This window comes from Odontesthes bonariensis, chromosome 3 (assembly GCF_027942865.1).
Source record: "Odontesthes bonariensis isolate fOdoBon6 chromosome 3, fOdoBon6.hap1, whole genome shotgun sequence".
Taxonomy (NCBI): domain Eukaryota; kingdom Metazoa; phylum Chordata; class Actinopteri; order Atheriniformes; family Atherinopsidae; genus Odontesthes; species Odontesthes bonariensis.
The window spans coordinates 11846157-11858627 of NC_134508.1; the positions used below are offsets into that span (position 1 = coordinate 11846157).

The 12471-nt window shown below is 43.7% G+C and overlaps 2 protein-coding genes across 6 annotated transcripts in view; both read left to right on the forward strand.

Annotated features, from left to right (window-relative positions):
* The window catches only part of itpr1b (inositol 1,4,5-trisphosphate receptor, type 1b), an 84558-nt gene extending 79886 nt beyond the window's left edge, over window positions 1–4672 (forward strand). For all 5 annotated transcript variants that reach the window (XM_075460279.1, XM_075460281.1, XM_075460282.1 and 2 more), the window contains 2 exons: window positions 1831–1992; window positions 3313–4672. In XM_075460279.1, coding sequence (XP_075316394.1) covers window positions 1831–1992; window positions 3313–3399 — 249 coding nt within the window. In that variant the 3' untranslated portion in view covers window positions 3400–4672. The remainder of the gene's footprint in view (window positions 1–1830; window positions 1993–3312) is intronic.
* Window positions 4673–6849: 2177 nt separating this feature from the next.
* Window positions 6850–10348, forward strand: bhlhe40 (basic helix-loop-helix family, member e40). The gene is made up of 5 exons (XM_075460285.1): window positions 6850–7351; window positions 7464–7527; window positions 7619–7726; window positions 8089–8212; window positions 8363–10348. The coding sequence occupies exons 1-5, from the start codon at window positions 7275–7277 to the stop codon at window positions 9217–9219; spliced, it is 1230 nt and encodes a 409-aa protein (XP_075316400.1). The 5' UTR covers window positions 6850–7274; the 3' UTR covers window positions 9220–10348.
* The last annotated feature ends 2123 nt before the right edge of the window (window positions 10349–12471 follow it).

The window sequence follows — 12471 nt, forward strand, 5'->3', positions numbered from 1 at the left end:
GGGTTCCACACTTCAGCAGTTATTTTGGTAAACCCCTCGAATTAAAGCTGAAAGTCTTAAGAAAGTGGCACAGCTGCAAAAATGACTTTGCCGTCTAAACACTTTTGAACCTGACTTCATAGTTGGTGTGTGCATGTTTTGGGAGGGGGGGGCAGACATGTGGATAAACACGGCCTCGATCATTTTGCATTCAGGAAGTGGAACATGCTCACAAACGTCTTCTCCTCCTTTCAGAATGAGTGTGTGCTCTTCATTATCTTAGTGTTGTGTGATTCCCCTTTGGCTGCCGTCTGACCTAGTACTGGTTTGTGGTACGCACGGCCACCTCACTTGCCCCACTGTTTCCAAATCAACCACTGAAACCTGGGGACTTTTTCTGCCTCTTTCTTTGGCACTGCACCGTTTCTATCCAGTGACCACAGCGGCTACGCGGCATCCTCCTTTTTGTTAGCGCGACCTCGGTGGGGGGGGCATATTCTGTGCCGACTGAGGACATACCATAGGGATACAAGTGTGTGTGTGTGTTCATGAAGAAACAAACATAGTTGTGCTCACATGACATTGGCCTATTTTTGAGTTCATGATAACAGTAGCATGTGGTAGCTAAGTGCCAAAGGAGATAAAAGCGTGAAAGAATGTGACCGAGTGGCCTGCAGCTGTGTTGAGCGCAGCAGCTTCTGGGTGCGTGCTGGGTGTCCCGTTTACATCCTTTTTCACTTTTGTTAAGAAAGTACATTTAGGTCAAACTCTATTTATTGGAAGTTACAATCCTAATGATTTCGGTCCCAGTTACAAGAAAATGAATACTGGATTGGAATTGCTGAAGAAGAAAAATCCAAAATATATCAAAATTATTGGGTACCTAGTAGGATTCTATTCATTTGTATGTTTTTATTTTTTTCTATTCCTGGTGCACTCACAGCTCCCACTGTGCAAAACCGATATCAAACCTGTACTTGTTTACCCATCGGTCAGTGATATCAACACCGGAATGTGCTGAGCAAGGGTTTCCAGTTCCACGCAACAAACTGCTCTGTGGGTAACCTTTTCATTAACACAGTTTCATTAACAAGAAAAATCACAGACCGTCACACAGTGCTTTGATTGGGAGTTGAAAGTTGGCCAGCACAAAAATGACCAAAAAAACCAAAGAATAAAACACAGCCATCAGACTCCGATGTTTTGTGATTGCCGCTGACACGACTGTGATTGAAGTGCTGTCCGATATCTCATTTGTGACACTCTAGTTCATAAATATCGCACCAGCCAAGATTTAGAATGTTAAATTAAGTCCAACCATGTGCGCCGCTCCTGAAAAAAATCTATATACGTGTTACACCCATATGATTGCTATGGCACCAAACTGAAAAAAAGACAGAGCAGCACGGCTCCTTGGTTCCAGCCGCTGTGACTAAGTATACTTTAGTTCTGTGCACGGAGGAACGATGTGTTCATCTCGGCGTCTGCATTAATGAGGAAGTCTCTGCATCAGTTTATTGTAAGTTCGGCGAGTTTATCGTGTGTATGGCAAGAATAGGTGTGACCTGAACGTGTCACCAGTAAGCGCACTGCCTGTTTTGAGTGATTTCAAGAATGTCTGCGTATCCCATGTGATTCTAATATGGAAAGTCCCATTGTGAGTAGTTTGTTTGAAATCACTGCACAGCGCCAAAAGAGCAAAACTGGGTCTAAGATGGCGAATCTAAATCAAAAATGGGCTCGATGCCACATGCTGTATTAGATTTGGTTGGAAAACAAGTTATTTCCTAGAAAACGGAGTCCATTTCCTCATGTCGTGATGTAACCTGAACACGCTTTTCTGTTTCCCAGGAGCACAACTTGGACTGGTTTCCACGGATGCGGGCCATGTCACTAGTCAGCAGCGATGCAGACGGAGAGCAGAATGAGATCAGAAACCTGCAGGAGAAACTTGAGTCCACCATGAAACTTGTGACCAACCTCTCGGGCCAGCTGACTGAGCTCAAAGAGCAGGTTGGTGTCATGTAAAGTGAAATTGTGACAAAGAATTCGAACGGTCTGTCACCTCATCACAGGTTTTTTTTCTCAAAGATGTGGACTGCCTGTGTAGTTCTTGGTTGGTTGGTTTGTTTGCCGCTCGTTGCCCTTTTAGATGCATAGCTTACTAAATGCTAAAGGTGATGAGTCATAGTTCACAGCACAGCTTGTGAGGCTTTCAATCTCATAACTTACCAACAACTTATCTTCCCCTGTGGACTTCATCACAGACCTGTTGCTTTAAGGTTGGAGCTTAGTGATTGAATAGCTGCTCCTGCAAGTAAGATTGTATCCCCATGAGAAACCATCCAGCATTTCTGCTGATGCTACATATAAACTCGGCTACAATTGCACAATAGCCACAATCCACTGTTTCTAGTAAACAGTATTGTAAAAATGTCTCTACCCTCGAAATGAGAACTATTTTTTGAGGAAGTGAATGTTTCTGAGACATTTTGACCCAGACAGGGGGAAATGATTATTGTGTTGCTGGAAGCTGCGGAGGGTGGCGTAAAATCGGCCACGTTTCGCTCCAGACTGGAACGGACTCGAACCTGTTTTTATTTTTTTTATTTGTTTGATTAAAAAGGAGTTTTTCGGAAGAAAAAAAAACCTTCAGGTGCCACTTATATCAGTTTAAGCATGCTGTTCTTTGGGGGGAAAAAAATGGCCTCGATTCCTAGAAAAAGCACAGATTGGTAAATTGGGCTGCAAGCGCTCTCTGTTATTGGATCATTCCAAAGAAAATTGGTTTAATGGGGAAATTATAGTGCAGAAAGGCACTGCATTCTTCTGCTAACTGAGTTTAAACTGTCCACTTGATGTGCTTAAATGATATTTCTCCTGGAACACTCATTGCAAGACGGCTTGGTCTTCTCAGTTTTAATATTGTTGTGTTTCAGTGCTGAGGTGAACATCACTGCCTTATGTTAATTAAAGTTAATTCTGAGCAGAAAAGCCACTTGTTCCTGCCGGTGCAAAAGTTAACGCCTGTGTTATGATTCACGCTTTGCTTGATCTCTGAAATTTCTATCGACTCGAGTTTCATTATTAGTAGTTTGTATTGCGCTGCTTTCGTCAATAGACCCAAGCAAGGTGGATGACGAGGCTGGCAGGGAATTTCAAAAGAATCGGTTTCCGTTGAGCAGTGTGCAGAGTTTTGTGCTGCATTTGTTTGTTCCTGCAAAGTGGCACAGACATCTGAATCGATCGAGGCTGTACATCAGAAGCCGCCTGTACATTGAGCAGAGGGGAGGATGTGTGCGGCAGCAGGTCTGACCTTTCTGTCGTCTTCAGATGACCGAGCAGAGGAAGCAGAAGCAGCGGATCGGCCTGTTGGGACACCCTCAGCACATGAACGTCAACCCCCAGCAGCCTGCGTGAAGAACCCTGTGAAGTCTGGAAGCTTCTCCGCGTCGACTCGCTGTGTGGACAAAGCGCACGCCTCATGCCAGGGTTCTGCTTCACGTGTGCAGCACTGAGTGTGAGAGTAACTTAAAAAAAAAAAAAACGGTAGGGAAATACTGTAATATAGGTAGTTCTAAGGCAACGTGTAGCTCTACCCCACGCACGTGTTACTCCAGACAGTAACACTCGCCCACCTCGTTCTGTTCAGTTCAGTTTAGAATCTGTGCCAAATGTTTTCTGTGTAGAAATGATTTGGGTTTCTCGACACATGACCTTTTAATGGGTGAACTTGAAACGTGCTGAAGCTGACTGGACGGGAGGAATCGGTTCCTTTTCATTTTTTTTAAATTTTATTTGAAAGTTTTCTTTTTATATTACTGGCATCACGAGCAGTATTTGATGTCTCATTTTTGTATTTTGTGCAATATATTAACTTAAATATGCAACCTCATCAGTGTGTGAATTTAAGTTCCATCCATTATGTCTTATTTAAAAGTGATGGCCACAACTTTTGTCTGTTCCTTATTGTAACTCGATAAATTGGGCCATTTGTTTGTCTGTACTTAAACGAAAATATAGATGATATAATAAGCTGGCCTTTTCGAAGTTGTTTTCTTCTATTGTTCCTTGAAAATGTGCATACTTCTTGACTGATTACCGCATTCAGTAGGGATAGTATATTGTGTGAGAGCAATATAAACCGATAGACGACTTCCACTTGTGTAAATCCAACAGTCATATCTCATCGCTAACTTATTTCACGAGACATTAACTTTCTTATTTAAGTGGGTTGTGAAATTGTCTTTAAACTGCCCTCCGTGTCACTCATGTTGTCACAGTTTGCTCAGGAGTCGTGTCATTTATACAGTAATAAACACCTCTAGCGTAAAATCTCAATTTTTTTTTCCCTTTTATTTTTTCTGCAGACTTGCTCCGTTTGTGCCTGTTTTTTTTTTTGTTTTTTTTTTGTCAAGTAAAAAAAAATGCTAATTAAATATCTGATTTTCTGCCTCTGCTAAGTCTGCTAAATTTTATGTTCAAGATAACTTAAACGTTTTAGTTGGTTTTCATGCTACTGATAAGACTTTTGTTGAACTTCAACATGTACATAAAGTGCGGATGCTTACCTTTTGCTTTTGTATAGTAAAATAAGGTGGTCGACACAAAATGTTACTCAAGAATGTTAAGATTAAACGAATCTAAGCAATGTCAATTTGTATATTAAAGTAGAATTATTTATTAAAATTCATGTAATTGTCCTTTACTGTCTGTTGATGTTGCATACTGAGAGCACCACATGAACTTATTCTTGTGTTTGAAAAGAAAGAATAACCATGCCCCAGAACATGTTTGCAGTTTGCTTTGTGTTATACTGTAAAGAAGAAAAGAAAAACAATCAGTTCATCTAAGTTGACTCATTTCTGTTAATACTTTGCCATTTTCAGTCACTACCCAACTCAGAAAATGCTCATCGGCCATCCATAAGCCGGGTGTGACTTTCACTCATAGAATCTGAACTCAGAGAAGAAGGAAAAAAATCTTTCTGTGTAAGGAAATGGAGGGCGCGCATACTGGAAGTGATAAATTAGTCACGAGTAAAAATGTCTAACGCTCGCTGATGATATGCAACATGTCTCGCACAGGTTAACGCAGCGATTTCAGGCTATTTTTCCAGTTCCACCATTAAACTGGGCCGCATCCTGAATGCAAAAAAAATTTTTAAAAAACTCTTCGGCTTTCAGAGAAACCGTGTCTGTTGATTGGAAATCGGCCTCCTGACATCAGCGACCATCTGCAGAATGAGTGGAATGTGTGTAATTGGGTTGAATTTAACATTGCATACATCCTCATCAATTAGGGACTTTCCGGAAAAGTTAATCGAGTTGCACTGGTTCTCTGGACGAGCTGATGCTGACCTGCCTTACACTCTCCTACAGTGTGGAGAAAAAAAAGAAAATTGGGTACAGTCTGGGGGCTTTTTTTGAATGGAAAAGATGTGCATGGGAGACATGTTGCTTGTTCAACACCAATTTGGAAAATAAATAAATTCAGTTGCCTTAAACATCTAATCAGCCCACAGAATAAGCTGACAAGCAAAGAATAAATAAAAGACCATCTGTTCCTCAGACTTGTAGCTTTAAATGTGAGCTGAGGACCTGCAGTGGTCCTCAGCTGAACAACGGTAGCATCTCTGCAGCCAATAGCATCCCTATAGCTATCCTCTTATTGACAACTGTGGGCAAAAGTAACTAAGCATACTGATGAATCCAAATTTGAACATTTTATTCATTTTTAAAGGCACACAGAACAACCCACAATTCTGAAATGTCGAAAAAAAAAGGGGGAAGTAATATTTAGCTACAATTATGGTTTAAACTTCATAAAACAATGGGGGGGGGGGGATGAAAAGCTATTTGCTTTCCAGTCCGATCAAATGTTGGAACTGCGCTGAACCGCGACCCTTTCCCGCTCCCTGCTCTCTGGCCTGGGTGGGTGACTGTTGTTGTGAAGCCTCTTTCTATAAATAGTCTGTCTGCTTCGGGATGTCGGCGGCTGGAACCGACCGGCCAGTCGGGCACTCTCGGCCATCTGCCCGCTGACGTCAGCGGCAGGGATCTGCTCCTCTGCCGGCCATGAGGAGCTCAACGTGACAGCTCGCCGAGTACAGTACAGCCAGGTTTAATCATCACAGCGGCGGGTAGAAAAAAAAAAAAAAAACCCGCACACTTCACTAACCGTCCGACAACAGCGACCGTGTCATCCCGCCGCAGGTGCGTGCACGTGCCACACAGCAGGCAAACACGGTACACCATTACACGGTGTGCTCTCCTCTCCTGACACTTTGGCAGGCTCTACAATACAGACAACAGCAAATAAACACGCTGTTAGCCGCAATAAAACAGTAATGCGTCGAAGTTACGAGGATAAATACTGTTCGACTCGATATTGACATGCGTGATATTCCTTATCTGCAATAAAAGCCCAGAGGGTGAGAAACTAAATAGCCTATCAAATTACCAAAAAAAAACGTGCGAAACGTGCTTGTGTCGGTTTTTTTTTTTTTTTTTTATTAGTTAATCTCATTCTAAGGCATTTTTTCACGCAGTACGGGTTTTAGCTTGTCGTGAATAAGAATAATCGAAAAACAAAATGAGCTTTTCTCTCGTTCTTATTTAGTTTTGTCGTTTCCAACAGTTGACCTATCGTTTTCCCGTGCGCGTGTCTCCAATCTGTGCATTACATAGTTTTTTCAAAGCGCGAGACAAACGCTTTTGCAGTTTAAAGACGTAATATTTTCACTTAAGCACGACGCGGAAGCTGCTGCTCTACTTTCTATCTTTGTAAACACGGCTCGGCCTCGCGAGTCGGCGCGTGGTGGTACACGGGACTCGGCCCCGGTGGTGGAGTACTACAGAAAGTGGGTTGTGCTTCAGCGGCGGCGGGGGCGGTGGTGTGCGGGCGAGGACTTGAAAGCGCCGTCCAACACGTGAGCCTCATGTGACGGAGTCCGCTTTTCTCCAGCCGAGAGACGCGCCTGCAGTCACAGGGTTTATTTAACACGTAGTCAGGAACCCACCCAGCTCTCACACATCGCGCAGGGCGTGGAGCCTCCTCAGTCTTACTACCGAGTCCGGACCTCAGGGTGACAACACTCCAGCTGTGCTCAACTTCGACGTGGTACGGAAACACTCACGAGGAGAAGAGTTATCTTCTTTTTTTTTTATTTGAGGTGCGATCGCAGAGAAGCATTTTGGACCCTTTTGAAGGTTTGCGCTTTTTAAAAAAAAAAAGAAGAAAAAAGGAAAAACGTTTTTCGGGTTTTCTTTGAAAAATACTTATAATAAATCGACATGGAGAGGATTACAAGTGCGCAACCACCTCCTTATGTGCCGAAACACCCACCAGTGGATATATCTGACATGCACGGGTAAATATAAAGTTTATTTACTTTTCCTTGTTTGGTTTATTCTGCTCTGTGAAACACTTTTTTTTTTTGCTCTGAAGCCTAAAACAAACTCCTCTGAATCTCCTCTCTAAAGAATGGATTTTCCCATTTACGTGTACAAACCCAGGAGGGGCATGAAGCACCGGGATGAGGGCAAGGTAAAAAAAAAAAAAAAAAAAAAATGCGTGATAATTCAGCACTGATCGGTTGGAACTTGAATGTTAACGGAAACGTTTCATCCCTCACCAGGAGACCTACAAGCTGCCGCACCGACTGATAGAAAAGAAAAGGCGTGACAGAATCAACGAATGCATCGGCCAGCTGAAGGACCTGCTGCCAGAACATCTGAAGCTCACGGTGAGTGTTATCTGCGCGATATGTGGCATGTGACACGGAGACATCACACGGTCCCACTGAGCTGTGTGTTTGCTCCACACTTTGGATTTAGTTCTGCCTCAAGTACCAAAAAAAAAAAAAAAAAAAAAAAATGTAATGCAGAACAGCATGAGCCTGAATAGTTTTGTTTTCTGTGTGGGTTTGTGTCAGTGTGGTCTATTTGATAAGATTCATCTAGCTTTGTTTTTTTTTTTTTTTTTAAAGATTTTAGAGTATTTGTGTAGTGGTTTGCATGTGCTCCCAGGGGTGCTGCCCCGCGTTCAGCTGCAGAATGAGTTACATAAGTAAGATCAACATGCTTATCGAAGGTCTTCCTGTTTTAGACGCTGGGTCATCTGGAGAAAGCCGTGGTGCTGGAGCTCACTCTCAAGCATGTGAAAACCCTGAGTGCTCTGCTGGAGCAGCAGCAGCAGAAAATCATGGCGCTACAGAAGGACCTGCAGATTAGTAAGTTGGATTTATTTTTTTTACAAAAACACAAGTTAATGAGGCGCGAGTTGGATCGGTGGGTTTGTCGGACTTAATTCAAGCAGAGCATCTGCAGGAAATGGGATTTGATGTTAATTTTCTTCATTTTTGCCGTTTCCAATCACCAAGGCGACAATGGAGGGGACGGTGGCGAGAGCAGCGAGGAGATGTTCCGCTCCGGCTTTCATCTGTGCGCAAAAGAGGTCCTCCACTATCTGGCCAGCCAAGAAAGCAGCAGAGACCTGAGTCCGTCCCACCTCATCGGTCACATCCAAAAGGTCGCCGCCGAAGTGCTGCACCATCGAAGCGAGCCGCAGCCGGACGAGCCCGCTCTTCAAGCTTCGGAGAAAGTGAATAAACCCACCAGACAGCCCGCGAGAACCTCCGAGGCCCCCGCTAAGAACTGCGTTCCTGTCATTCAGAGGACTTACCAGCACGGGATGATGGGGGAGCAGAGCGGCAGCGACACGGACACTGACAGTGGCTATGGGGGAGAACACGAAAAGCCCAAAACTCAGTGGTCGGAGAGCCACAGGAGGGAGGGCGAGCTCAAGAATCTGGCGTCTGAGCGGACGGCCGGCGCCATCAAGCAGGAGGCCGACGAGCCCCGGGCCAAGAGGCCGAGATCGGACTCCTCGGAGGATGAGGTTCTCTCCGTCCATGCGGCTGGGGCTCCTGGCAGTTACATGAGTTTCTCCCCCAACCAGCCGCCATTTTGCCTCCCCTTCTACCTCATCCCCCCCGCAGCTGCTGCAGCGGCAGCGTATCTGCCAATGCTGGAGAAGTGCTGGTACTCTGGGGGCATGCCGGTGATGTACCCGGGAATGAGCGGCTCTGCGGCGACCCTACCCTCAGAGACCCTGTCCTCGTCTCTGATGTCCCCGAGGGCAGCGTCCCCGGCACCGCACCAGAGCCCAGTGGACTCCCCCGCTCTCCACAAAGCTTTAAAGCAGGTCTCCCCTTTGAACTTGGAAAGCAAAGACTGAGGCAGCTGTGCTCCTGTCAGAATCTCGCCCTTTGAATGTAGAATGGAGGGTAAACCCTTCAAACCACAGCTGTAGTTCAGCCCATCAGCACCCTGACCCCAGAGCAGAACCTCTGACGGTCACCACCACTTTGTGGGCAACACCGTGTCCGTGTGGAGGCTTAAATTACACCTGTTGCTTGGCTCTGAAAGACAGTGAAGGTGGTCATTATAGAGAGCGCACAAGAGATGGGGAGGGTTTATTTTTCTATTGTTGTTTTAATATTTTCGGCCTCTCTGCACTCGTTTCTGAATGTCAGGATCAAACCCAGAATGTAAAGCCCCTCCCTACAAAACCATTTGGACCTGCCCCTCTGTAATGAATGTAAAGATGGGAAACCGATTGCTCCCTGTAGATGCTGCTTGAGTTGCTATCACCTGCTGTAGATCTACAAATTGAAGATCTACCTTCAGTGTTTGTTGCTCCCGTAACTGCAACAAGCCATCGCTTAGACTAGAATGTTACCAAAACAAACACGTCTGGTTCATGTTGACCGGAGGCGTCCCGGCGGACTTTGCTCCCTTACGTCGTAGCTACATGACTTCAGGATGTTCAGAGAATTCAGGGTGTTGTCACTGTACCTGGTGTGTCACTCGTCTGTTGAAGCGCTATGTGGCCATACGTGCTTTTACAATTTAATTTGTGACTCATGACTGTTTGTGCATTTTTAAATGGCGTTCCTGTGAAGTAATGACCTGTATTTCTGTTTTGCCTATACTACTTGTACATCTCTATTTTTGATACACAACCCGCTGAGTGTATTTGTTTAGCTACCAGAGGAAGGATGAGGTAGCAGTTTGCTGTATGCAGAGAGAACGGCATGTAGATTTGCATCTTTCCCGCAAATTCTCGGTCAAGATGAGGCCTGATGTTCGCTCATGCTGTCGCCTTTACTTGTTTCACTCAGACGCAACGACAGCAGAAGACACAGAATCTGCTACGAGTGTGAATGTAAAGTTAGAAGAAAAATAATAGTTTTGTATAGAGCAAGGTACTCTGGATTTTTATTTTGAGATGTAACACAAGGTTGTACATATTTTGTATATAAAGTATTATTGATATATATATATTAAAGTATTAATAAAGAACACCCCCCCTCCCCTGTGGAATTTGTGTTTGACTGCCGGTTGGCTTGAACGTGTTGCGGCCAGCCAACCTGACTTCTCCTCATGACGCCACACGCTTACATAACACTTACATAACCCGTAAAGCTGCACAGCCTCTGTAAATCAATAGCATGTCTTGGATTACAGGCTGTAAACAATTCTAAAGGATTTCTAAGTGACGTTGCAAAGGACAGACGGCAGTTTCATTTCTTTAATATTGCAACTTGAAGCTCTACGCGGTTGGGGTGACAGTGCACAGGAAGCATTTCCTTATTTCACCGTCATGTTATCCCCTAATACTGCAGTGCACGGTGCTGGTTTACAAATCTTGAGAGAGGAACTTTTAGAAGCAAAGATAGAAAAATAATCGTCTTTACTTTTATGGTTTAAATAAGTGGTCTAATTATTTCCCCCCCCCCCCCCCCCCAAGGCAGGATGTCCCTGACACCACCTCGGTGGAAATGCAATTTGAGGGTGCAGGGGGGGAGGAAGGGTTCGGCCTTTGATGTACTTTCATATTTAATGATATGGAATACAAGTCTCCATCGACCTTTAATGTCTCCTGGGTGGTTGTAGTTAAAGTAATTGTGAAAAAAGACCTGTGTCATGAGCTTCTTCCGCAGCAGCTTTACCACCCACCCCGTCTCCCGGAGATGTGTGGGAGTATCAGTTTGTTTGTTTTTCTTTCTTCTCTCTCTTTTTTTGTAATCACAACAGTGCTTCGTTTTTTCGGATCGGTGAAATAATCTCAGCTGCCTCGAAACTCAGAACTGCTGAGGCTTCTCATAAATTGAAATGTGCGACACCAGCACCATCTTGTGGAAGTAGGGACACACTGCGCTGGCTCCCATTTTCACATCAGAGGACCTTGTTGTAAAACCTGCGTTAGCAAAGCAGTCTGTGTAAACCCCTTAACGTGTCATTTTCTCTGTTGTTTTGATGTCTTTTCTACTGTATCATGTGTACTAGAGAGTTTGAAGAGAAAATAAGTTGTTTAGCTGCAGCTATCAGTTATTTAATATGAAGTTGATCGTGGCTTATTGTATTGCGAAAAAAAAAAAAAATCCTAGTTGTAGGAAAACCACAGAAGATTTTCAGGTCTTTATTTCAGTTTTGCTTCCCCTGGTTTTGTCGCTGTAGCTTTCATGAAACTTCTACGCATTTTCTAAACTTTTAAACTTCTCATTAAACTTGCTGAATTGGCAGTTACTCGGTCTGATATTTTTCCTAGGTGATATATAGATCAAATATTTAGAGAACTGGAGTTACGTTTGGCAACTGGACATCAATTATATTTTGAACTGTACACATGAATAAACACTAAAGAAAAGGTTTTTTTATCTGTTGTACTTGCACCGATATTAGCACCATTTAATTTAAATAGATTGTCACAACTATGTCTCTACTTCTCTAACATGTGTTGGGATATGGTGAATGTATATGAATTACTGTACCACCTGCATACATTTTGATGTTGGTATCATGGCGTCCTGATGCACATCACCAATAAATGATGGGAAAAGCAATGGAAGCAGGACAGATCCTATAGGGATATAACATCTGGAAGGCAGCAGGTTGATGCCTGTATGCAGCAGAACAAAGTTGTAGTCACGGCTGATTTCTTCTGCCCCCAAGTGGCCAGAAATAGGTTGATTTGTTTCTGAATGCCTCTGTAGACGTATGTCTGGGGCAGCCAAACTGCAGAAGCAGAAAGTTAAAAAAAAACAAGTCCATCCTTACTGCTTTCATAGCAGTTAAGATGGTAAGTGGCAGCCAAGTGCTACTAATTTGATTTACTTCACTAGCGCTTCGTTATCAGTGTGAGCACCTCTATGAAAGCAAAAGCTTCTGGAGTTTGCATTTATCACGTCCATGGGGTTTTTGCCATGTTTTTAGTTCCTGTTTAGTTTTATCAGTTTTTTAAGTTTATCTCATGTCTTGGTTTTTAGTTCCTGCTTAGTTCTTAGTTTTACCATGCTTTAGTTTTCTGTCATGTCTTTAGCTTTCAAGCTCATGTTTAGTTTTTAGTTTTGCCATGTTTTAGTTTTCCCTCATGCCTTAGTTTTCTAGTCCAGGTCCGGTATTTAGTTTAGCCATGTTTTCCCCA